The sequence below is a fragment of the Anser anser genome (genome assembly GCF_964211835.1).
Source record: "Anser anser genome assembly, chromosome: 4".
In the NCBI taxonomy this organism is placed as follows: domain Eukaryota; kingdom Metazoa; phylum Chordata; class Aves; order Anseriformes; family Anatidae; genus Anser; species Anser anser.
In genome coordinates, this window is record NC_139724.1 from 3115873 (window position 1) to 3143205 (window position 27333).

A 27333-nucleotide genomic window follows, 5' to 3' on the forward strand; every position below is an offset into this window, starting at 1 on the left:
AGAAGTCCTTTGGAAAAAAAAAAATACAGGCAACCCTGACACCCAGATTGGAAATAAAAAAATCTCTTGAAGTATTTCTTGCAGACCATTGAAGGAAAAGAGCAACAACAGCAACAACTAAAGGTCAAGTATATCCTGTCAAGCAAAAATATCAGCACACGTAGAAAAGGAAAAAGACCTCAACTGCATTGGGTTATGACATGGATTAAGGCCTTTTATCTCAAGTGGTTGACCTAGCATAACGACATTTCCTTTTGATGCTATCCAGACCCAACAGACTTGAAAGAATTAGGTCTCCCGATACAAAAAACAAGCACTCTCTCACCTACTACAGCTGCTCATGGCCCCAGCAATAAAAAACACAGGTCTTCTAGTCAGGGAGATCTGTGCTCTGCTCTATTTGTTCCGGGTAGATCTCTGAGTTGGCATGCACACGGTATCTTTGGTCTTCAAGTCCAGCCTCCTGCTATTGCAGGCAACACACTGTCTAATCCTAGCCATAAGTTTATTTAAATCCATGCTAAATCAGCCAACTTACTTGCCTCTCTTTGCTCTGCTAGCAGATGGTGGCTTCAAAACCTAGTTACTCAAATGGTTACAAATAGTATAACTTCAGGCCTAAATTTATTAAACGGAAAAATTTATATCCATTTATAATCCATGCCAACGTTTTCATCTCTTATAAAACAAACTACTTTTTCCAAGTCTCCTCTGTGGCCTCTCCTGTCCTGTTTCAATTTGCAATCATCTTTGTAAAGCTTGGTTTTATCAAATTTTGCATATTATTATAGATGATATGTCACTGGTGTTTTGTACTGTAGCATTGACATTCACCATCTCTACTCAAAGGACTATACTTGATAATACCACAGGATTGCTTCCTTACCAGATTTGTGGCTCTGTATCCTGCAGTCAACTGTCACGTTCAGGTCCCTGTTGCCTTTGACTTCCAAAGCATTAAGAACCAAGACCACAGGAGAAAATTTTATTAGGTCATAACTGCACGATCTGATGTTTTATACGAGTACCTTTCATCCCTCTCCTGTAACATCTCTTGAGGATTATTATTCACTTCCTTCTGTGTTCCACCCTTCTCAATCCTGCAGATATCAGCAGGTTTTCTATTTCTACTGTCAAAATGAACTTATTTCAAAAAAAATCTAACTCTGAGGAAGTCATCAGTCTTCTGGTTCAGCTTTATCTGTTAGGCTCCCTTCAAATGCACCTCACTGGTATCTCTGTTTCAGCCACGTCTGTATCGCCAAGATAGCAACACTGACACAGACTTGGCAAAAATGATAAGACTGAACATGAAGAGATAAATACAATGCTTTACCAGTATATACCGTCAAAGGGGCTGTAGGCAGAGATGGTTGGGAATTTCCCCATCAGGGAAGTTTCATCACATTCATTTCTAGTCAAACCATGGCAAATCTTGCTCGTTTCCTACCCATCTCCTGTGGCTGTTGTGCAGCCCAGATTCCTACGGTTCCTAGCTTCAGGGTACTCTCTTTGGGCTGAGTGCAGTCTTGGGAGTTTTGATTTCCAGACCAGGAGGTCAACTCACACAAGGCTCCTGCTCCACCTCAGTTACCAACTGCCAGAAGGAAACAAGAGCTTTGAGTTCCCAGCTCTAAAGTCTTCTGGAAATTCACTTAAAAAAAAGATACTTAAATATTTATTCCTTATAGTCTAAAACAAAATCAGAATTTTTTAATACATATAATTGAAAAAGAACATAAATTCTGATTATTAGGTAGAAAGTTACAGATGGAAAGCTACTCATCAGCAATCCCTGTGATAGCACATCACTGAATAAGAAAGGTGGTCTCACCTGTGACAGTCTGCAACTTTACTCTGTCCCATTTACACTAACTCTTAGGGTGATAAAAGAGATCTCTTTGAAATATTTGTAACTTGAGGCACTGCCCTAGCAGCTGTGAGAGCTCTGCAATTTGTCCTGCACAACAGGTTAAATCTGAAGCCCTGAAAAGGTGAGGGAAACCACACATACATTTTTCATGCTGTATTTGCTCATGTCCATGTAACCCAAGAACTCCTTCGTTCCCTGGCTGGAAGCTCCCTGCATTTTATAAATAGTTGATGTGCATGCCAATAGTGACGCGGATAATTAAGCCCTTATCCTGAAAGATGTTTGAAAACCAATCCACAGCTTAGTATTCTCAGTGGGAAAGCAAGTGCCCAGCATCGTATTAGATCAATCCCTGATGTTACAGACTGAGAGGAGTAAAACTTTAAGGAACAAAAGCCATCACGCTGTTCTGTCTCCTTGGCTCTTCCCCCCCTGTTAATAAAGCCATTGCAAAAAGGAAGAGCGCCCACATCTTGTTTTAAGAGGAAATTAACACTGCAGTGTTGCCAGAGACACGTCCATTACACAAACGGAGCGACTTAATATTGCTAATGGCTTTCATGCTGTTTCTGTACATAGCAAAATCACTAAAGAACAATCAGGCATAGCATCTAAACATTATGGCCGATTTTACACTTGAAATTAACGCTGAACACAGGTCTCGTTACAAGAGACTCTGGAGAGGAGGGGAAGGGGACCTCTCCTACTGGAACATGCACGGAAGGTGATGGGGAAGCTGCTGCTGGGCGGTGGAGCTGCTGCCCGCTCATCTTGGTGGCCTGGACCACCACTGCCTGCTGCTACGCGTGCTGCAAGGTGGCACTGCACCTGCACAGGGGAACAAGGACAACAGCTTGAATAAATTCACAATTAAATACTTCGCTGGCAGCCTGGCCAAGGCAGATGGAGATTTTAGGCATATTTCTTAAAGAACATCAAGAGAAGAGGTGAAGGCAGAGGGAGAATGAATCGTATTTTCAAAACGATGTCCAAAGAACAGAGAGCTGCTGATGAAAAACACGTTATTTTTAGAAGCAAAATGTGAATCCCTTCCAAGACTTTTCCTTTCTGGATTTCAAGTTATTTTCCTAAAAACCTTTCCCATATTTTTTTCTCCTGTGGCTCTCCATTTCATTTCACTGAAATCATGTTACGTCCCAGCAATCCAATTGTGAAACCTCTACAGTTAGCAAATTCCCAGAGGCTACAGAAACATTTCTTCATTCAGAACCACTAAAGAAATATTTCTTAATTCATGTGGACAGATACACTGAAGGCATTTAGCGACCTAAGAAAAACAATTCACTGAGCCCTGCATGGAGTGACAAGCTGAATGGATGGAGTGGACGAAGGTCTTTAGCGTTCATTAGAACCTCGTTGCAGCCAGACCAAACATTTATGTCAATTAAAACAAGAGGCTAAATGAGATCAATGAGAAAAAAGTATGTTTCTTTCACTTCCATTCTGAAATGTTTTGTAATTTAAAATGATATTTTAAAATTTTGTTCAGCAAAACATATGAGTAACAGGACAAATATTTAGTTATGAGATCCAACAAAAAGCAATACTTCTAGAAAAGAGATTTCAAAGAGGGAAGGGATCATACTTCAACATTTCCTGCTAAGGTGTTGAGAGAGACACTGAGTGTACGGTCTCTCTGCTACTCTGAAAGCAAGGTCTGTTGACCAAGCTTCGACATACAAGCAAACTTCACAAATGGCAGCATCCTCTCCAGGATAAAACCTAGGAGTTTTTCATTCCTTACAACCACAGAGGATACCCCTGCCCCACACAACTCCTGCTGTTATTTTGTAAGGGTTTTCCCACCCGGTGTTTTTTTGGCAATTCTGCATCCGAACCTTGGTGCTGGTGGGGCTGCAGAGCCTGTCCGCGCTGTGCCCAGCTGGGAGGGTGCCAGCAGTCGCAGTTCTGGACACCGATCACAGGAACACACGTCAGAGCTACAATAAAACCCAAGTCCCATCCCTAGCTAGCACAAGCACCAGAAGGCATCATCCACATCCCTTCCTGGGCATTACTCCTGTAAGGAGAGACACTCGTTGTCTGTCTTAAATAAAATCTCTGTGATAAGTGAAGCTGTTTCATCAAGCGCTTCCCACCATGAACATGCCCTTCCCGCACTACACTCATGCACCACGTTTTAGACCACCCTAAAGACTGCAATATCTGTGCTCCAAAAACTCCGATGAAGGGTTTCAGTAGTCACACTCTGACCGTGAGAAAAAAACTCCTCTACCCAGCAACACTACACCAGTTACGGGTCAGGGGCTTCGTCTGACCGAACGGGACAGCGTCAGGATTATCAGGTTCAGGCACAATAAACAGGCACCGCAGCTCACATTTTGGAAACAAAATCACTCGGCCTGATTTTCCGAACACATGTCCTTATTTCCAGCAACACTGGAAAGCTTGCAGGGAAACAAAACTGAAGGTTACAGAAGGGGGAGGTGATGCTAGTTTTAAAGACCTCTGAGTAAGACGATTTCCCCTCTCCTTCTCTTCCGAAGTTCATTCCCTTGCACAACACCGGGCTGGGCACGCAGAGCACTGCAGACAGCATCACCTGCAACACACCTGGAAGTACATTCCTAGCAAACTAATGGCTCAGCTAATCAACGCCCGTGCTCGTGTCTAAATCCAGCTTTCTTCTTACTGGAGGTCCAGCAACTCTCAGTGAAATTCTGCTAGCGCTGTATCTTGTAAGTCTAATTAAGTCTTAAAAAAAAAGGACACAATATTTCAGTGCCACACATGATGGAGCACTGAGGCACGCTTCACTATGGATTAAAGCGGGGGAAATACAATCCTGGGTCTCAGCAATGACATAAAGCAAAACACAAAAGAATTGATGCAAAGATGTTAGAGTAGCTGTTTCATTTACTATTTTTAAAAATCAGAAAAATAAATAAACAAAATGAACTCCCCCCAAAAGAAATTGTTTTAATACCACCTGGCACAAATAATCCACCCATACATTGCACCGCTTCAAGGCTGTATGTGATGAACTTATTCAATCCTGACAGCTGGGGTTCAGTTAGGTCACAGCTGAGCACTGCTTGTCTGTTTTAAGGCCAAATCGGTACAATTCAGTTAGATAGGTATCCGTATGCTTCTACAGGTATCGGTTTGCTGAATTTTATGGTAGAAGCTGGGAAATGGACTGATGGTATTATGTGTTTCCCACAAACATCAGTATATGCTAATGGTTGTTATTGCTATTGCAATAAAGCCATCCAGATAATTCTACTAAGTAACAAGGAAAAATGTTCCGGAGAAGGATTAAAGACTTTGCCCCGGAATTTATCTAATCCAAACTCTAAGCATATTGAAAATTAGCCCTAATTCAGCTGTTAATGTAGCTAAATGCCATAAACATCAAGGGTAAACAAGGAAAGATTCAGCTTATTCCTGATGGGCTGAAGCTCAAAGCCATTAAAAGGCAGCCTTTGAAAATTACTGAAGTCAATGGAAATCCCTCCATTAACATCAACAAGCCTTGACTCACACAGCAAAACATGACTTACGGTTTTTTTTCTGAACACAGCTAAGAGAGGAGTCTGCTTTCCAGGACACATCTTAAGATACTACTGTTAAAATCACCCTGAAACAGTTCCTGAATACTTTGTGTGACCTCCGAGAAAAGACTCAAGGCTCAGCACGCCCTTGGGTGAAAAGTCCAGGGCATGGAGAGCAAAGAGAACTGTAAAAAAAAATGCCCAGGGATGCTCCCTCACCTTCTGCTCCGACGCATGAGGGGTGTCAGAAAGCAGGAAGGTCACGCACTGTGAACACCCTGGCGAGATCCCACGCGACTCCGGTACTCACGCTGAGTTTTGTGAAAGGAAGCATTAAGGAGGAAGGCTTGCCAGGCGTTTCCGTAGGAAGGATGGAGTACATCGAATGATACGGTGTTGTAAATGAAACCTAACACACCTCACTTTCGCACTTAACTTTCAAACCCAGTTTCTTAACCTGGTTCACAGGAAGGGGCAGTGCCAGCTGATGCTGCTTCTCACGCCCGTGGCCTCAGCCTTCAAAAGAGACCAGAGAAAATAAACCATAGCCCCACCAATTTCAAAAGTCCCAGCCTAAAGGGTGCTTACCCATGTGAATGATCCATCAGCTTTGGTGTCCTGCATGGACACCCAAAATAATGCTTCACCAACTCACTCAGACTCGACTGTTTTGCAACCGTTATCTTCGTCACTTTGACTACAGCAGTTAAAAAGGTGACTCGTTAATTACGTTTCTGCTTTCATTTAGTGATTATTCTGTTTTTTAATTAAACATATTTGGTTTCCATTCAGATGAAACCAAATTATGCAGATGAGGTTTCCAGTGATAGGATTTTTTTTCATTCATTTACCAAAAAAAAAAAATGGGATATCATTCATGTAAGAGCTGTACAAATGTGAGCCAGCCTGCATTATTCCTGCTCAGAGGTGTGTAGCAATTGTTTCCTAACAATGATCTCCAGGAAAGGCGTGTTGAACATCACCGTCCTAATTGCTGTCAGCTGTATTTCAAATGGCTCGTGCTCCTAAGCTTACACGGCAAAGGAACAACCCCGCATCCTGAAGCGTGCATTAGGGCGTAATGAGCTTGTGGCAGCTGTTCCCCAAACGAAGGCGCTGCCTGCTGCTTCTGTTGCTTACGTTGCTGCGAAAAGAGCAGTCCCGCTGCCGGCCAGGAGGCAGAGAGGCGTGCAGGAGCACACAGCAGCCGATGTCATTAACCAGAAGCCCCCCACGCTTCTCCCTCCAAACACAATCACGGCGGTTGCAAGCCCTAAGCGCTGGAGCACCCCTGGCAAACACCTTCCGCACCATTACAAGCGGTTAATTAAAACTAAACGCAGCAACAAAAGCTGTGTTTGGTGGGCAGGGACCACGCGTGCAAGGCGGGACTCTTGCACCTTCTCTCCCCAGGGGAACCGTAGGGCTCAGCTCCACGCTTCACCTGCTCAGTGTTTTATTTCGCGTAAACCACCCCACTGTCGGCAGCTCCCAGGACCAAAGGGGAGGCCAGGATCTCGAACCCGAGCAGCACGTCTTTAGCAGGGCAGCACCCTTTAGGACAGGAACAGGCGGCGTTTCCCATCTCTCATCCCTTCCACTCGTTTCTCAGAGCCCTGCAGTCACCAGCGCGAGCCAAGGAGGGGAAGCGCACATGGAAACGCCAGCTCATAAAGCGCCTTTCTTCGGCGTTTCGGGGCAAAGAGCGCGAATCACAGATCCACGGGAAAAGCTGCACCCACCCAGCGCCTCTGTTCCCCCACACGAGCCCTGCCCTGCTCCGTAGGTACGCACCAGCGGACACCAGAGCGCTGCTGATGACAGCTGGCAGCTTTCCACGAGCCCACGCCGACGTCCAGCCGAGTCGGTGGCCCAAGCCCAGCCAAAAACACACACCAACAGGCTGAGATACAGCATAACAGCGCGCACACACAGACATACACACAACCCACTTCTCCTGATGTTTCAGCCTATTCATTCCTTGGTTGGATCGCTGCGTCTACCAGGACAGCCGGATCACGGTTACAATGGTTTGCGTGATGAATAAGTGCCACTGTCTCTTGACATTTGCACGCTGACATCTGCTCTCTGATGTTGAAAGCTGCCAGATGTACTAGATGTTTAAAACGTTTAAAAATGAGGGACTTGCAGAGCCCTTTGGTTGCAGGAAAGCTGCGTCGCTTTTAATTTAAGTTACAAACAAGGTTCAGAATCATATTTTCTATGGGGGAAAAAAAAAAGCAATTTTTTATAAACATCAGATTTCATTTGTGTATTTCACAACTATCGCTGATGTTTTTCACTGCCTCAGCTACGTCAACAAATACTTCAAACAACACCTTATAAAAAAGCCAAGTAGTGGAACAAATTGTCACGTTTTTAGCAGATTTAGTTTATTGCGAACCTAAATTGTTGCAGGAATCTGTGCTTTCCTGGTGCCTCTTCAAATCCATATACTCCGCTCAGATCCAGCACTATACCGTACTACAAACCCATGCTACCCGAGACTGGATGAAACAAACAAAAGCAACCAAGTGCTTCCGAAATACTTAGCCTATGGCAGAAACCTATATGCTGTTTAACCTAGAAAACCATTTCAAGCTGCAATTACTGCAATTTACTCTATCATTTCCTTCAAAGCCGATCCTGCTCTCCAGAGAGCACTTCGTTCATGGACTAAATGTTTCTTTGTGTTTGAGCCACACTGAGGGGAAATACAAGCAGGTTACAAATTGCTTACCTGCGTGTAACCCAACGGCAAGCTGGCTGGATGCAGCCACAGCTTAGATGAGATGATGCTGGTAGGCATCTACCTTCCCTCCCTGAATTGCTCTGTGCTCATGAATTTTTATTTCGGGAAGGTTTGGGGAAGACCCATCAATGCCCACGTACCTGACTTACAGTGCCTGTAAGGATACACTGCCTTTTTCTTTACACGGCCAAGGTGGAACACTGCATTCGTGTCCTCCAACATCTCACTTACAAAAAGAGAAAGGTGAATTTGGAAATGAATTACACGTATGTTCAACTACATGTTGTTTACACAAGTGGGACCTGAAGCAACTCACTGCATCACTCACGCAAGTTCATAAGCTGTTCTGAGGGAGCCTTAAACACTGGTCCATCCCTGTCTACTCTCCCCACACCCTGTTTGGTGCCAGAGCACAATGAAACCAAGGGGAAAATAAGTGGGAAAACGCAACCAATCTAGGATCAGAATCACACAGAACGATAACAACAAATTTCTACTGAAAATGAAGTGGGGAAATACTGCATTATTTCTGTACAGTGCAGGAATAATAACAGCAAGTTCAGACTTTCAGGTCAGCAATTTCTGTCACCAAGACAAAAGAAACCCACTTAATCAGTGAGGAAAGCCTCTGTAATAATTAATTCCTGCAAGTTAATGAGGATGCAAGAGATGGCCCCAGCCGTCTTATTATTTTCTTGGCCTCCCTCTGTTCCTTGGTCTTCAGAGCTCCAGGGCTCCCCATGTCTAGCCCAGATATCTACGTGCTGTGTATGTCAGCGGCAATTCGTGTAGTGGAAAGTCTCCCTAGCCAGAAATGCCATCTGAAGCGTCAGCAGGCGTGCCTGGGGAGGCAGGGGGACACAGCTGCATGAGACGTGGCCTCTCCCAGCAGGTAAGAGAGGCTGCCTCCGTATCCCTGGACAGCTGCTCGAGTCAGCTGCTGAACAGGTTAAGACCTAAAAACCCAACCAAACCATCTCTGAAAGACCAAACGCTCACTACGGATGCATTTAGAAGCACCGGGCCTTCTTAGCACCTTATCCTGCTGCCAAAATCCTCCTCCCAGACGCTCTTCCACCATTCGCACGCTGCAGTACAAGTGGAGGCAGAGCACGTGGCTGCCTCCAGCCTGGAGCTCGGTGTCCCCAGAGCTTCAGGCTCCCCCGAAAACCCAGCTCGGTGCCTGTCACGGTCAGCCCGCAGGAATGCGTGACGGGGCTGCAAGATGCGCAAGCGCGATGCAATATGTGCAATACGTGACGGCCCCAGGCATCCTGCGGGGAGAAAGGGAAGCTGGCTGGGGAACAAGGGACTCGTTTCTCTGACTCAGCTGCTGTTTGCCCAACATTTGGGAAAATGAGCAAGAACTGTGAATGATAAATCGGAAGCCTAAAATGCGCATCAAGCGGATGCGGGCTCAACTCTACACACAGGTCTGTATAAAATTCACCACTTTTATCCAGGTGCACGAGCAGGCAGATGATTACCTCCTTATCAGCTTCGCAGCATTTAATCTGTGAAATGTAGCGTTTGCATAAATCTGCTAATTGCTAAAATATCTCCATCGCTTTGTTGCTTATTACTCCTTTAAAAATAACTTCAAACATTTCAAAGAGCAACACATATATGTTAATTTTGAAGTGTGACATGAATAAATGTAACCTTATAAGTACCTGTGTCAGTTCTAAGGCGTGTTCGTTGCTTATTCCACCAGCACGGCAGAGCACACGAATACCTGGAGTGCTCCTGTTGCACTATGAGACCTAGAAAAGCCAGGTGTGGCTGCTGTCGTTTGCTCTGCCTTACACACTTAGGATGCTAGAAAAACAACCATGATGACAACACAAAATTCTGGAGTCTAGATGTTCAGCTGTATCCCCCGTCATTATTTCCTTTGTCTCACTGCTGCAGTAAGTGGAAATTATTTCCCCAGAGTGTCAGGCACCACGGGGCTGCCGCGAGAGAAACACAGGGTGCCTGGTGCTGATGCAATCACCAAAAGTGATGGCTGCTCTGCTGCAACCAGTGAGAGGTAAGGTGCTTTATCTCCTCGTGAGGTACGGGCACAGTGCTCTTGTTCTGTTACCATTTCTCATAGCAACCACAGCTGGAGGGAGCGGGCGGGGAAGGACAGAGAGAAAAATAAAAAGCAAAAGCAAAAAAAAAACCAAAACAAAACAAAAAAAGCATTTGCAGCTATGATGTTAGTCTCATACCTAGCACAAAATGTACTGGAAGCCTTGTGATGGGAAGAAGAGGTAAAGGGAACAAGCAACTCATGACCACAGTAGTGTAAGACCATCAGTGGAGTTGCATCGGAGCATAAATCTTTAGGAATACAACTGGTTTAATCATCGATCTTTTTTACAAATCCGTCTCTTACTTCCATGACTTAGAAAGAGGTTTTGTACTTTTTTCCTCTATTCTCTTCTTTCCAGAGCCATTTCTCTCTGTTTACTTTCATGTAAATTGGGTTAGTCAAGTGAAAGCAAGGCTGTTGCAGCTCTCTAAAACTGGTTTAGCCAAAAGAATAAAACCTTCTAGATTTAAAAAAGCCACAGTACTAGTAAAATTAATAAGATTCAGTTTTTCCCTCATTAGCTCTTTCTGCCTGTTCAGCTTACTGTGTACCAACTGAAGTAAAATCTTCATCCTTCTAAAACTAGAGGACTTGGTCTCTCTTAGAAGACAAGACTTGGTCTGGTTTCATCTCAGTGGGATCATCAAACGGGGAAGCAAAGAGCAGCATGGCCACAGCCATTTGTCTCTCACCAGTAATAACAAGATGGTGAGGGAAATAGATGCACCTAGGGAAGACAAGAGGGTCTTAGCAAGCGTGAAATGAAGGCAATTTGGAGGCAATGCCACCCAGCAGACTGGGACTGCTGGTACAGAAGCCTCCATGCTGATTTTAGGGAGAGACACACACTGGCTCAAATTGTTCTTCTGGAGGCATTCAATTTTCTCCTAAATTCCGTAGCTGGAGGAGAGAAATAACCTGGTAAACAAACATTTAAGAAGACTTAAATAGCCCATTTGCCATCAATGAAACTGCTTTGTAATATCATTACAGCAACACAAATGACATAAGTGAAAACCGAGGAACAAGGGAATGAAAGGAACCTCCTTAAGTTGAATCCAGTCCAGCGCTCTGTTAGAGAAATCACATCTCATTCATAACTAATCAAGTTTCTCTTGGTTCTTTACCTGATTATACCTATCAGAAGGCTGCTGAAGAACCTCATTTCCTTTTGCCCTCAGACAGCCTTTTGCTCTAGCCCACGAAACAAGCCAAGCCCTTCTAGTTTTTCCGTAAGAGAGGCTCTCTCACCCAGCAATCCCTCTCTGCACGCGTATCCATTCTCGTTCTTAAGCCTCGGTGACCAAAATTCTGCGTGTATTCCAAACTAGGTCTCAACTACCTTATGTGCAGAATTAATAGTCTTAAGTAATCGAAATTAATTAAAAGCATTAGCTTATACATTGTAATGATTCCATTAGCAGGTATACACCCTCCATTTCTCCAGTGAAAGTACCTCACCTAATGCATCCAATTTAATATTTTCTGCAGCTGCATTTAAAATAGGAGACGATGCTTGGGTTAAGAGAAGTCATACTTCTTCCATACATCTTCCTAAAAAGAAGCATTACAACTTCCTCCGAGTCTTTCGTAGTAGCATGAGCCTGACTCCAGGCTTTTAATTTCTCTTATTGAGCAACACAAATAACAAAAGGGAAATTCTTTAATAAGCTGAGATGAATTATTTTTGCATCAGTCTCTCAATGGCGTGTGCTTTATGATCAGCGCAGTAAGAACCTGTGGTTTCAGGAAGCCCCTTTGCCATCAGTGCTTCTGGTAACAGATAGTAGGAATATGCTTTGTTTTCTACGTGATAACCAGTAGGCTTTTTGATTTCTGTTGTGGTGGTTTTTCATCTGAAGCATTCTGTAATAGGAAAAACCATCCTTGGGAGGGTTCTGGGACACCTGGACACCGCACAACATGCTCAGCGAGACACAGGAGGTCTCAAAAACCTGACGCAGCATAAATTCACATTCACTTGTTATGCTGCTCTTCAGAACAAGCGGTACACCAGCTACAAGGACAGGACCGACACACACCAAGCACTGCTCCCGCTGGGTTTCCGCTCAGTTACACCAGCGACAGAACAAGGCAGTCCCTGTTCACTCTCACCTCCAGCAGAATAAGTCTTATACTCTCTGACACTAGAACTGGATGAGGATAGAAATTTAACATGATTTTTCCTAGGAACGAAGTTCACGATATTCCAGGTGTAACGTGAAGGAGAAGTACCACAGGAAAATCGGATCTTAACCCTACAGCTGGAGGCACAAACCTATCAGGGCAGCCCACTGACTCTGCTCACAAGCACCTCCAAACAGAATAAATTTATTTTTGGTGGGTCGTTAATCTCTCCATTTTATGAAAATTTCAACTGTTCAGTTTTTCCTATTCTTTATTAGGGTGATATTGAAGCCACTTCATTTTAAAGTGTGCAAATATAGAACAAACCTGGAGCACTGCTGTGAATTGGAGAAAACCCTACACCACTTCCCAGCTCAGACGCTCTCTTGGAATAGAAGATGACCCAACTGGATCCTGTATCTGAGATGCGCTTCCCTCCACCTCTCCCAATACATAGATCAAACTCATCTGGCTCAATTAATATTTAACTATCTACACAAAAGGGATCAACTTCCACAGAACAGATAGAGGGCACGTTGGATGGTGCAATGCAGCTCCGTTCAGCTAAAGTAGTTCAGGACCTGAAAACAGGCTACGTTACTTTTGATTTTGGAGCTCGTGCACGTGGCACTTTCATCTCTGCTCTAGAAACTGTGCCCACCTAGTCAACGTGTAACAGAACTGAGTTCAAATGCGTGTTTTCTGATTCAGACAAACAACTTCCATCCGGAATTCTCACACCCTTGGCTATTCCAGGATGTCTCTTCCTTATTAAAAAATTATATATATCAATTTGTAGCTTTAAGAAAGTTATTCCTAAAATCCAAAAATGAACGTTCAAGTCTGGAAAGGTATTTCTTCATAAAGGCAATAAGGGCAAAACTTCAGCAGACCTAAGCCTTTACCAGACCTGAAGCACTAACATCTATTGCATCCAAACTGAGTGATTACGGTTTTTTGTTTGTTTTACGCTTGTCAATTGAAAATGACCAATTAACATTTTCCAGTCATAAAAGATACCTTGCAGACACAAAAGCATTGGTTACATTTTTTGAAAAATGGATGCATCAGCTGTTGGAAGACCCTGAATACGCAGGCTCTGTACCAGAGATGCTTTCTAAGCACCGTTTGGCAGCAGAGTAGCATACACTTGTGTTTCAACCTTGAAAGGCTCTTGGCCGCTTTATTTAGAAAACAATGGCAAAACAAGAAACCCCGTACGTGTGGATTAAAAAAAGGAGATGGAAACACCCACTTTGATTTCTCAGAGCTTCAAAACCTCCCTGCTAAAGAGACTGCTCCCAGTCATGTGAAAGCACTAGATACACACCCAATTGCTTGATTTTTGCCTCTTCAGGTGGACTCGCACAAACCACCCTTTCCAATTCTGCCCTCACGTTCGGAGGTGAGACGAAGCAGGCGTTCCCTCCGCCTCTGTCACGCTCACACGTACAGGCAGGATGCGATATAAAATCCCCCACTGTGTGGAGATCCAGGCAATACTCCAAGCACAATGGGGTGGGGTGAGGCAGGTTTTGTTCAGCTTCTTGCTTAGACTGGATTATCTCGGGTGCTTACAGTGACACACAGAGAACCTTCCCTCTGTGGGGAAATGAGGCCTGACAGGGTCATCTATCGCCAAAAAGCATTTCTTCATCACCAGCTCAAAACCCTTGGAGAAGTCTCTGAACGAGCATCTCCTTCCAGCTCTCTACGTGCTCCCCGTTTGCAGGGATTTATCTTGCTCATGTACAACGCTGGCTAAAACACAAATCCTATACCCCACGAAGGGTCGGAGAATTAATCAGAGAACGATCTTTGCGTGGGCTGGATCCTTCCTTGCATCGGAGCAATTCCTCACCTGCATGCAGCGGGGTAACTCGCGTTGTACCCGCTCCGATTAGAGACTGGGGGGGGGGGACTCATAAAGCAGTATATTTCAGGATTATGCAGAACCACAGCCCTCTTCCAGGGGAGACGGGAGCTAAACGAGCTCTCCCTCAGCGCCCACTTCCAACAGAGCGCTGCAAGCAACAGGTGCCCCCACCTTGCTCCCCTGACGCCACCAGACCCCGAAGAGCCCGGCACCTCCCCACCTTCTCCGGCAGCCCGACCCCAAAAGCCGCGCCTTTCCGAGCTCCCCCCCTCACAAACCCCGCCGGGGGGGACGAGGGGCAGGGGGAGCCTCCCGCTACCTTCTTGGGCCGCCTTCTCCGCTGGCTGCCGCCGCCCTCGCCCCTGTCGCTGCCGTCGCCCCGGCGCAGCGCCTCGTCGCTCATGTTGGCGCCCGGCTCTGCGGGACCGCCGCCGCCGGGCCATGGGCACCTCCCGCCGCCGGGGGCGGCACCCGCGGGGCGGAGCGGGGACGGCGACGGAGGGAGGGGGCGGAGGGAAGGGGAGGGACGAAGAGGGAGGGAAGGGGGGCAGGCAGGGCGCTGCTCTGCCGGGGGGGCTCCGGGAGAAGGGCGGCGGTCGGCCGCGGGGACAGGCGGCGGCGAGGCGCGAAGGGAGGGACCCGCTATGAGGGGCGGCCAGCGCGGCCCGGGGTGCTGAGGGGCTCAGCGCCGCAGTGTCGTTGTTTAAGGCACCAGGCCACCACCCCTTCCCCATTTTAGTCAGATCTTGCGCCAGTTCAGCCCCTCCGCCACCCTTCTTCCCCTACAAAACTGAACCCCTCACAGTCCGTGGTAGCGCTCGTTTATTCCCCCCGCGAAGCGAGCCTTGATGCAGGGCGGGTTGCTGAAGTGGGTGGCGATGTGTGTTGTGGTTTGGTCTCCAACAAATCCAAGGCGTGTCCCCTCAGCCCCTAAAGCATGGGTCTCGCTACTACGTCTTCATCTATATACCCATTTCAGTCTTGAAGGATAAGGCAAGAGGACCGTGCGACACCCAGGAAAAGGAGCAGGCTTTCCTGACAGAGGGGTGGAGGAAGGCTCGGGGAAGTCACCCACGGGAGGCAGGGAGGGCAGCACGACCACAGGCAGGCAGTGCCAAGCATGGGCTGGCACAGGCGATGGGAGAAAGACACGGTTTCAAGAGTTTCAGTACACCAGGGAGGTTTTCTAGTCCTGCATACTCCATCCTCACTTCAGCCCATGCTAGGGTAAAAATACTGAGGGAACGCAGCAGTTCTGAGGTAGAAAGCTGGACTGCACACAGAAGTCGGCCCCCTCCTATTAAACAGCCAGTAACTGTCTACAGTGAAACAACACCTTCCTCACCTCTTTTTTTGTTGTGTTTGTTTCTGAACACCACCACACCACTCCCCATGAAACCAAGTGTACAGCGTGACAGCACCCACAGACCAAAACCTGGCGAAGCGCCTTGTGACACGTGTATCAGATACTTGCTAACGAGAGCTACAGAGCTAGCACCACACGTACAAATTCACGGAGGGACACCATCCTTACTGACCTGAACTGCCCTTAGCTCCTGTCCCCAGATCCCAGGCACCCGAATTTGGCAGCACAGTTTTAGGTGTGGTCAAAGAAACCAAAAGCTCTTGCTAAGTAGCAGCACACCAGCACTCCTCATTTCTCACAGCCCCAGAAATGGGGCACACACCTATGGGAAACGCGGTTCTGCAGTGAAAGGGGAGGGCACTAACTGGCAATAGGTCTAATAACACAAGCTCAGGTACCTGTCCCAAAGAAACGCCGAACATCCAGGTAGGCCCTAGAAATTCAAGGCTGCTGAAGGCATTCTTCCTAATTTAAAGCAACTGGAAAAATTATTGTAGTGTGTGGATTGCATTTTGTTCACAAAGCAAAATCTATTAGCTGAAAAAATACATACATGTTATCAAACTTCTAATATGGGGTCAGACACTGCACAGTAAGCAATTTTGAACCCCAGGCTGCAACCACATACCTGTGTACCCCTCAGCATTTTGTAGAAGGGATATCCTATCTTCAGCCCATACCTATCAACCCACAGAGCCAGTGCAGTATCCCTAGCTAGTAATTTACGATGGGGCAGTTCCCATAAACAAGGGTCTAGATGATCAGATTAGTGCGTGGAAATGCTAATTAGGCCGGCTAAGTTGTTCTAAGGCCCACATTCATTCCAGCTAAGTCTAGGTGGCTAGCTGAGGTGCCTTAATCCACCCAAAATTTGGATCCCATTCTAGTGAACAACCGTAACAACATACAATTAACTCCCTTCGTACAACTCTGATGAAGGACTACACCCTTGCTTCGATTTGCTTTACGGAACCAACAAGAAACTGTGCACCAAAAGTGAGAGGCAACTCCCACAAAGTTCTTCAGCAAGGCGCTGGCCCAAGCCCCGCCAGAAGCTTCTTGTCGCACAGTAGGGGTAACAGCAGCAGTATTAAATGAATCCCGTTAATCTGGTAAGTGCAGTCAGTTGGAAAGGCTTCCTTGCTGAGCTTCATCTGGGCACTTACCAGACATAGGACCCTCGCTCCCATTCCCCTTTGGTCCAAGCCAAAGCAGAATGCCATCTTCGGGGCTGCTGGCAGATGACACCAGACTGCACCCAGCTCCATGGCACTGCACGGGGAGCGCTGCTGCTGCCACCACTGCCACCCTACAACTCACTCGGGAACGCCCATGCTCCCATGCCCTCACTGGCTACCCCTTTTTCTATCATGGAAGCCACGTATTCCTAGCAGAAAATCATTTTTTTTCCACGATGTTTCCTTATGACAGCATTCCCAGGTACTTCCACAATTAAAAAAAAATAATAGATCTGGCCTTATAAGGATTATTATATCAACAACAGCAGACATTAAATTTAAGATGTCTAAAATCCCACCATTAAAACAACCACAAAAATTAGAAAATTCTAGGTAAATGACGACTTCTCTCTGTACCTTGATCTTGCTTCAAATTCTGCATCTCTGCTAGCTATACTATCTATACTTACCCCCTACACACACACACCCCAAAAAAAAAATTGTCAGCAAGCCAGTACACTTCCATATTTCACATTTCCACGTTCCACATTTTGGAAACTGAAGGTTTGGGGGGGTGTCTTATCAGTGTGTTTGAATACATGATTGGAGGGACTACAGAAGACATGCTTCCACGTTTAGCACTATAAAAAAAAAAAACCTCTGAATACCATGTGCAGTAAGTACTCTGTATATATTGAACAGTCTGTCATGGATGGATCATCTGGGATTTTATTGACTCGCCACTACAGGGGGGCTCTGCTGGTTACTTTCGGCTGAACCATCAGCTCCCACTTTTCCCATGCTGATAAGAGAAGAACAAAAGAACAAATCAGAGGTGGGTGGAAAAAAATCTATGGCTTACCAGCAAACCAAACTGTAATAGAAAAGAGAAAGTTTGCATTGATTTAATTATACCAGAAAGTCTGAGCAAATGATGTTTTAAATTATTTTTGTTATGAAATTAAGTAACACATCAATGAACTAAACATTTTTTTTGCACTGTTGTATAATTATTCCCTGTTTGTATCCTCCTCAACAAACACAGCACAAACAGAATCAATAGTAGAGATACAAAAGTGCAAGCAAGAAAAAACAGAGATCAAGGAAGAAAAATCTACTCTGGTTCAACAGATTGTCAAATTATTCCTTTTTAACTTCACAGGCACTTTTTGTTTGTTTGTTTGTTTTCCCCTACAGTTTCTCTGTGTCAAAATTCTGAGCAAGATCCTGGCTCTAATAAAGACAAGGGCAATTCCATTGTTGGCTTCACCCAAACCAGCCGACCACTGCTTTTTAAACATGAAAATCTCTCCCAGTAACACGATGACCATGCTTATCCGATGGCTTTTAATATACAGAACCTGATTTAGAGACCACAGAAAATCCCTATTGTTTTGTTTAAAGTAAAGTGGATGCGACCTCACTTCTTTAAGCAATTCTGCATGCTCCTTGGTAAAAAAGAATTCACTACCTAACAGAGACCAAAGGGGTGGAACAAGGAAAAGATCTTGTAAACGGGTCAGCTCATATCAATTTTATTTTCCGTAGTCATCAGCATGGAAACAAAACTATAATAGGCTGCCAGTGGTTGAATCACTTAGTTGTTGATGACTACTGATGACAGTTACCAAACTGTACGGCCACAAACCCTCGACTGCCCAAGCCTGACTGAGGACACAGCAACAGACAGCACAAGAGGAACTTGCCACAAAGGCCTGAGGTGACTGGCCTGCCAAGAATCCATATGACAGGGCCCCTCTAGAGGACCTGAGCAGGGACCTGCCATTCCAGATGCTTATTACCTCAAGCTAAATGCTGGATACAGTCTTCTTTTTTCCTTATGACTAGATGAGGATGGGACCAGGGAAGAGGAAAAGAACAACAATCCTTACAAGAGGAAAAGCTGAGTTGCTAACCCAAACTATAACTCACAAAAATACCCCAATTGTTTTCGTATACCATAGCAATAATAAAAATAAATGAATTAATTAGTAAATAAGGCACAGAGATCAAAGATGTGGGACAGTGTTTCTAGTAATTCTGACTACATCTCCTAATAAGCACATTTCTCCAGCCTATGGAGGTTTCAGCTTTGACATGTGCCATGCTTTTCCATTAAACTATTAAGCTGCATTGAAAAAATACTGTAATGTTTCACACTTTGCATCTAAAATGTGTGACAAAGCCATCTTTCTTTAATCTGAATTAATGTTACACCGCTATGATTGACCTGGTAATGAACCTTTTCAGGCTAGTAAGTCATAGTCTCAGAGCCAAGAAATACAAAGCCATCTTCCAAGAAATATATTGGATGTACACTTCCATTCTGTTAATAAATCATGCTTGAAAACCAAAACAAAATCCAAGCTGCCTTTTGCTCCTTGCTTTGCTGTTCAGCACCAGCAGCTGTGGACAGCAGCGGGAATTAAAAATGGGTAGTACAGCAAAGGGTCCTTCAAAAGAAGAATATTTCCAAATTGTGAAAAATACAGGTTTGAGTTTGATATACCATCAACAACTTGCATATGTAAAGAAAAAGTGTGCATGCATTTATATACGGTGGGATTTTTTGTTTGTTTTGTTTAATTTTTTTTAATCACTTATTTGGCTCTCTACTCCTTGTTCCTCTATCCTCTAGAAATAAATGTCATTCCATGGAAGTTGCAAAGAACTATCAACATTTAAGATTTTTTTTAATGGGATTCTCAACAGCCTTTAAACATTGATGAAAGTCAAATCGACAGTGCTGTATACTAGAATAAATCTGACACTACCTATTCAAATACTCATTAAAAAGTAATGCAGTATGCACATTGGACATCATACCCTCTTTTCGTTTTTTTGCTAGAGAGAGAGTGCATTATTGATGTCAAACCACCAAACTGACTAGACAAAGTAATTGCCCAAAGAGAGAATTAACTTTAAAACAATTGGTTATTTTAATCAAACACCAACTTTGTCCTTCAAATGCCTCCTATTTGCTGGCGTTATACAATATCTCTCGCATTAACTGCACTATAATTGTCAGACAAGTTTTGCAGAGATGTAATTGTCCACGTGGTCTGAAAAGATCCACAGAACATGTACATGGCAGAGTTTCACATACAACTGATGGTCAAAACATGGGTGTACAGACATTAGATTGGGGAAAATAAATTTCTCTCAGCACTTGCAGCATGCTGTAGATCAAACAAATTAAAATCTATGAACCGAATGCACCGTTTTCTGCCCAGTGGGAGCTGCAAATTGATCGTTTGCATTATCCATCCATCTGGTAGTTACAATTGAGAGTGTGTGACCTCACATAACACCTCTGTTTAGAAGACATCAAACTTAGGCAGGAGAAAAGGCTCTTAAGGACCTTGCAATTACCATGCTGGTCACATGCCGCACGGCGATTGCTATAGTAACCAGACACCTACCAGGGACACTTTCTAGCTAGAGGCGTTCCTCTCCGGTGCCTTGAATTTTTATTCTTTCAATTTATGTTTTATTTGGGGCTAACGGAGTTGAGCTTTGTGTTCATCCGGGAAGGGAAAGACGACTAGAAGTGAAGTCTGAAACCAGGTTTAATATAAGAAAAATAGAAAAAAATATATTTGTGTCATGGCAACTACAGAATACAGTATCTTGTATCATTCCACAGGCACAAACTGCAAGAGAAACACACTGTGTATTTTTCAACAGCACATAAGTGTTTTTTCTTGCCAGTTACTCAAACATGCCTCAAAAATTGAAATTATTATAGCTATGCTGGTAATTATGATCACGTACAACCTTCTTTTGCAAGGTGCTCTCTTCATTTGTCTCGTGAATTATTCCAGCCAAACTTCCACCTCTTAGATTTCAGTTCTCTGTTCTGACTCTGTCAAGATCACCCTTACTGCAAACATTCATCTGAGCGAGTTCAGCTATTAAAGATACTATACTCACAGACTTTGGATCAAGAAGCACAAAAAGTGTAACAGGAGGAAGAATGAGGGGAGAGGAACTGGGATGAAATCTGGGAACAGCACAGGCGGAACAGAGAAATTATACGTGACATTGAGAGGCAGAAATGAACCGAAGAGTCGATGCTTCCTAAAGCCTACTGTCCTCCAAAACTGGCAATACAAGTCATAATCTACACTCAGAAAACCCTGTCAAACTCTTCAGACAAACTGTGTAGCAGTAGCTTCTTGCTCTGTATATGAGCTGCTATTATTAGTAAAAAGTGACAGATGGTTGTCTGCTGATCCAGAACTAAGGAAAAGTAAATAGCAATGGTGCTCGTATGGCCTTAATTCTACCTGTGTTCATGCATTGTATAGTCTGGTCATATCATTGCATGGCTGTTACTTGATTAGAACCACCTGGTTTAATTGAGGCTTGGATGGATACACCAAGGGATCAATACGAGGCACAGACCAAAGGTACCCGTTACCTAAAATGCAGGTTTTTAAGAAAAATTGAAAGACATGTCCTAGAACGCTACAGAACTAGGAACAGGATGGTGGCTTCTCAGCCAGAGCAACTGAACCTTACACCAGATTACATTTTCATGCTGCTACACCTGTTACCGACACCGTACTTACAAGAGAGATGTTTAAAGCAAGCTGTTCACTCTAAGGGTTCTCCCATTTTCCGGATGCTTATATCAGAGGTCTTTTGAGCTTGTTTTGAGACAAGGGTTAAAAACTCTTAGCAACAATCAAAGTCAAGAGGATGTTTTATAACTAGAATCAATGAGATTGAATATGCTTCCTCTGAAAAACAAAGCCCCATTTTCCCGAACTAAAGATTCAGACGTAGTCAGAACTTTCAAGTGTCATTTTCATCTTTCCTTCAGCAATCCCATCTATTAAATTGGAATAATTGTGTCTCTTCATTTAAAAGAAATATAATGAAAATTATTTTTCAATACTCTGGATATTGCTTTGATGAGCAATATAGATAAGCCCCCAAGGGAATAATAAATCTGCCTTCAAAGTAGGGTTCAAATAACATGCTGTAAGTAAGGCCTTAGGGCCACAGACTGAACAACGAGGCGGAAACAAGATATTGAATAGCTGCTCATTAAATGGGTATCCTCTACTCTGTGCACTGAATATGACAGGAGTTGGTGGAAAATGCATTGTGGGCCTGGGTAACTGAAGACTGTATCATGACGCATACACATGACTGGACCAAACAAAGGTTGCAAAAAGCATTTTCTAGCTTTGTACTCTCAGTAAAGTCCTCTCAGTGTAGTTTTTACATATAAGGTGTATAAAAATTAGTAAGGACTCAAATGCAATACAGGATCAGGGATTGGGGCATTCTGATTTGACAGTGCCATTTTCAGTGCTCTCAAATCTTAGGTTTTCAGCTTTTACTCGATGATTTCAAATCCAGCATTAGTAACTTGCTCAAAACAGGAAAGGGACAGCAAAAAAAAAAAATCAGAAGGAAAAAGTTAATTAACTAAAAATACATAAATTCTACATACATAGATTCTACACACAAAATTGAGAACCGTGGGCTCTTCTGACTTAATACCAGCACTGACACCAGCTCCCTTGGCTTTAATTAATGACTTCTAGAGCAAATTCCTGGCACCCCAGGAGCTTGCCAACTGTCCCCAACACTGCAGTACCTAGTTGCTAATCCACATTCAACAGCCCCATCAAACACCACACCATCACAGGGATAGCACTAAATGCATCCTATTATAAACAGGTTCTGTGAACGCGAGAGAGAATTATTAGCACAGGACACAATAGCAGCGAGAATCCACCCACAGGCAAAGGAAGTGATTCAGATGCACAAGCCAGCCAGTTACAGTGCAGAGCTCCACACAGCACGTAGATGTGCTGCTCAGTAAGTTGACTGCCTACAAATTTTTACTCCTCTTGTGAGACATTGTTTTCAGTGATGATTATTCCTAGGGATAGGCTGCCTTGACAGACTCCTTCAAACTGTTCCTTAACCATAGCAGAGTCCTGTTTCCCTGGGCCCAGGGGTAAGGAGATAATACTGTGTAAGCCTTGGTGGTAAACAGGACCGAAGGCCCCTGAGTACTCGTGGCTTGAGCCCTGCTCCGAGCTGCAATTCCAGAGACTAACTGCTGTAGGAGAAAATCCCCATGCTTCCTCAACCAGAGAATCCACTGAATCACAAAATGCTGCAACCTCGAGCGATGGCTCTCCCCTAAAAACTTCCCTGCCTATGCCAGCCTAGAGCAGAATCTTCCTGCACCCCATTTTTCCCTGCCACAATGTTCCATTTCCAAGTGTTTTCAGTCAAATATCTAGGACAGCTTCTTGCCTTGAGTAGAAAAACACTTCTTCCAATTTGCAGCAAAAAACTGCACGCGTATATATTTAGCAACAAAAACTGGAGTAACATTTAACAAAGATTTTATTCTTTCCATACTGTATAAGAACACTTCAACATGTCAATCTGACATTCCTCTACCGAAAATTCATCTCTTCAGAAAATATTCTCTTTGGAACTCTACCAGTATGTACTCAATGCAGTAAAAAAATTAAAAAAAAAAAAATCAGAAGTATTTCCTATGGTGACCCACAGTTATTGTACTAAGTAAAAGAAAATTTTAAGAACCACTTTTTTGATTATATTAAAAGAACCACTTTCTACAGTTGTATTAACAACTATAACTTACAAATTGTTCTCTTGGTTTCAGATGAGAAATTTGTCCTCACTTTTGCTCTTGGGATCAAGACTGAGAACAGACTGGGACACAGGCCCGAAAGGTGGCGGCGGTGGTTTGCTGCTGCAGCAAGCAGCCACAGCCAGGGCCACGGGAGCCCTTGTTCTCCATCATCAAATAAAGGACCCCACACCAGCCCCAGACGCTGCTCAGAACTACAAAACAGAGCCTCAGATGGTCCTTATACAGGTCTGTCCACAACCAAGCATCCAACAATACCGTGATGCACTTCATCACATTTAAGTGTTTTTTTTGTATCATGATCATCTTGAAACGCGTACCGGAGTGGCGTTAATTGTAAAACAAACTTATACGATAGCCTGTAAGCTTGCATGTCCTGTAAATTGAAGTGTAAAAGAGTGAAATATCACTCCAACATAGTTTTTAAATATTTGTTGCTTAAAGATGATTAAGTCAAAAATCTCAAATACGCAAGAAACCAATGCTGGTCATTCCTAAAGACAATGGACACTTACTATTCTTATTTGTTGACCTCAATCTTGCCATTTGCATCATAAAATGCAGTCACAGGCCTTGTGAATTGCAGTGGATAGGCAGGACTTGGCCCATGGTATGTAATAACATGCAAATAAATAACATTTAATAGTAAATGATGAGCCTTAAGTAAAAACATCACTTTTAACGACAGAATGTGCCTCCCAATACAGAGCTCAATCTTGGAAACAAACTGGAAGAGATCGTCTTTTAGAACTGACACTTCCCCTGAAGATGCTGCCGGTAGGCTGCATGCAGCAGCCCCGCACGCTGATTCAGCTTAAGGAGCTAGCACTTCTCTCACAATGTGGCAATTAACACTCCCACAGTGAGTAATGGGATGAATCATTTGAGCACTAGCAAAAAAAAAAAAAAAATCAAGGAAAATGGCTCCACTATACGTTCTTGTTACCATCATACTGTCAACGGCCCAAATACACTTGATCTTAGAATAAATTTTCTGTTTATAGTATCTTAAGCCAAAGCATATAAAGAGAAGAATGCATTTATTTTTAACTCCTCTCCCTGTCTCAGTAGGGAAGCTCTGGCAAGGACGAGCAATGCGTGGCCTGGGGCCAAGCTGTGGGACTGCCACTTTGGGAGTGGGGATGTCCAAAGCCGCTGCTCAAGGCAGCCAGAGAGGACTTTCATGGCATCATCCTCAATGTAAGGCTCACCCCGAAAATGGTCTTGGCATGACTGTTGCCAACACAAATACTCGAGGCAGACATACCATGGCAAACCTAATTCAGGATATTAGATTGCCTTGGCAATGGGGAGATGTTTTCCTTGCTGTGCAAAACAGGCACAGGTTCCAGAGAGAGTTTAGACTGCACCGCATCACACAAGGAGGTCAGGTTAGGTTTGAAAAGAGCAGAAATGCAGTACTGGAGAAGTGCTAATCTAACAAAGCCTGGAAGACAAAGGCCATCTTGCAGATGCGAGCACAGTCTAACAATAAGCCTGCCCAGAAGGAAAGTCCAAAATATTCATGGTCAGAGACACCTGCCTTGGGAAATGGAGGAGAAGAGCACAAAAACAGAGTTGACTCTTAGATGATAGACTCCAAGAGCTCTTCAGAAATGACTGGTGGTGTCGTAGAAACCCTTTTGCTCCATACCAATAAAATCCATTTGGAAAAAAATGTTATCAGAACATTCTTCCCCACTCTTACATTAACAAAACCTTGATGTCTTATTTCTATCCATACCTGAACCCACCCTTCATCCTAAAAAAGTAAATATCCCAGAGAGAAAAGCAAAACCTCTGCTGAAATCTACACTAGTTCTGAACAGGAGGAGACATCCTTCACCTATTTTTGTGCATCCTATTCTGTTTTCTCTCCATCCAAAATTATTTGCTTAACACATTTATTAATAGCTTTTGGTTAAGATATTAAAAGCAAACAAACAAAAACAAACAAACCAGCATTTTGGGTAATATACACTATTCACCAAAAGTATTTTGTTCAATGGTTGACATTTAGGTCAAAAAATACACCCACATCTTGTGAAGTACAGCTACTTTTCTTTAAACATGACCTTGAGATACTATTTTGCTGCCCTCTTGCTGGCATTTGATTGGGGAGCTGTAACATGCCAAAAAATCTCACTTGGAAGGTCAATAAAAGTGGAGTTTGTGTTTTGAAGCCTGGGAAGGAGCGAGGCCACCTGAAGTGCTTACAGAATGGGGACAGCTCTGCTGCGGCCACACGGACCTCTGGTGCATTTAACCTTGGCAGGAGAGCATCGAAGACACTGGTGTCAGTCCAAGCACAACAAGAAACCTTCTACTGGTGCAAAGAAAACAGATGAAACAAAGAGGAAGAAACACAGAAAGCAAATAAAACCAAAACCAGTTCTACCCCCATATATAATTGATAAACCACAATGAAGTTAACAAAATGAGTTGAACCAAACCTTGGGGTGACACCAGCAAACCATAAAGAACGACATCTTGTCTTTAAACAATAAGTTACGAGGGAGATGCTTGCTTGCAGAGCAGAAACAAGCACACGCATTAGGAGACTAAAATCCTGAAATACACAACTAAAGGAAGGTACAACAGGTGGCAAATATATTTGAATTATAATATTAAAGAGCAACTTCCACTGAAAAAAGCAATATACATTTAGTATATTGCATTTTTAAGATCAATATTAATTAATAAAGGATTGTTTTCCTGTTGCACTGAAGTCAGGATTCTTAATGAAATTAGAAAGAATATAAAATGTCTTTACCATTTGCTTCCTAGAAAACCAGCTACAATAGCAAAGAATTTGGAAATTCAACCCGATTTAAACATTAGAGCTCATATGACAGTTCGAAGAATAACCATGGCAAATTTTCATTTTGGAAACATATGCAAAACTTCCACTTGCAGAATAATCAGAAAAGACATAGAAAACATTTTATGCAAAATAAAGAAATGGATGTCTTATCCTGCAAAGACAAAAATATTTCCTGTTGCCAATAAAAATACTCATAAAATTTGGAATGTGAAACAACAGCTGGGAACAGTTAGCTACAGGAGAAACAATCTGGTTTGTGGTTATTTTGCAAATCGGTGCACATAGTGGCAACGATAGGTTTTCATTTCCTTTGTGATAAGCCTTTCATAGCAACAAAACTTGGCAGTATTTCTTTTTGACGTACTTTGAAAGCTAATATGAATTCCATAAATTCATCACATTCGAATGGTCTAAAACACACTCGAAAGCACAACAGCCACCACGATGTGGAGACCACCATACTACAGATGGAAAGCATCCTTATTGGCACGATAGCATAAGAAAGCATCGAGGTAGTACTAATCCTGTCCTGCAACTGCAATGCTCACTCAGGACCTCTTTGTGCTTACTGGGTGAATCAGGTTCACCAGTTCTGTTTCCAGCAGCAAGTCAGAACCACTTTCCTCAGGACAATTGTCTCACCGCAGCAGAGCTGAATCCTATCTTCACTCTTTGCTTAAAACCCATTCTTGCTTTGTACTACACGAACTGAGAATCAAAACCCGGTACCAGACAACAACTGCCAATTCCACGCCAGCACCCATACCAGCCATAAACCTCAGCAGCCGTCAGGTGAGGCAGTCCCTTCCTAACAGACTAGGCAGATGCTACTGAGCTGCTAAACCAGGAAGTTATAAAATCTTACCTGCAATATCAAGAAGAAAAATTTTAAAGGTTAATTTCAAACAGATTTTGTTTCAGCAGAAAAGCTTTCAATATTTTTTTGCTTGATAAGTTTCTTTTTTATTCCTTCCCGGCAGTCTTCATAATGTTAGGAAACGTGTTTTGATAACATTTGAGAAACACAGTAAGTAAATTTTGCAACTATTTCTTAGTTTCATTCAAACAT

The 27333-nt window shown here is 43.6% G+C and overlaps 1 protein-coding gene across 13 annotated transcripts in view; it reads right to left on the reverse strand.

Annotated features, from left to right (window-relative positions):
* The window catches only part of ANK2 (ankyrin 2), a 352274-nt gene that overhangs the window by 221874 nt on the left and 103067 nt on the right, over window positions 1–27333 (reverse strand). For 3 of the 13 annotated variants that reach the window (XM_083833345.1, XM_083833339.1, XM_083833337.1), the window contains exon 1: window positions 14564–14725. The exons of 5 other annotated variants lie outside the window; for them this stretch is intronic. In XM_083833345.1, coding sequence (XP_083689471.1) covers window positions 14564–14647 — 84 coding nt within the window. In that variant the 5' untranslated portion in view covers window positions 14648–14725. Of the gene's footprint in view, window positions 1–7203; window positions 10263–14563; window positions 14733–27333 lie in introns of those variants that run through there. 5 more of the 13 variants (XM_083833346.1, XM_083833343.1, XM_083833350.1 and 2 more) reach the window with 4 other exon arrangements.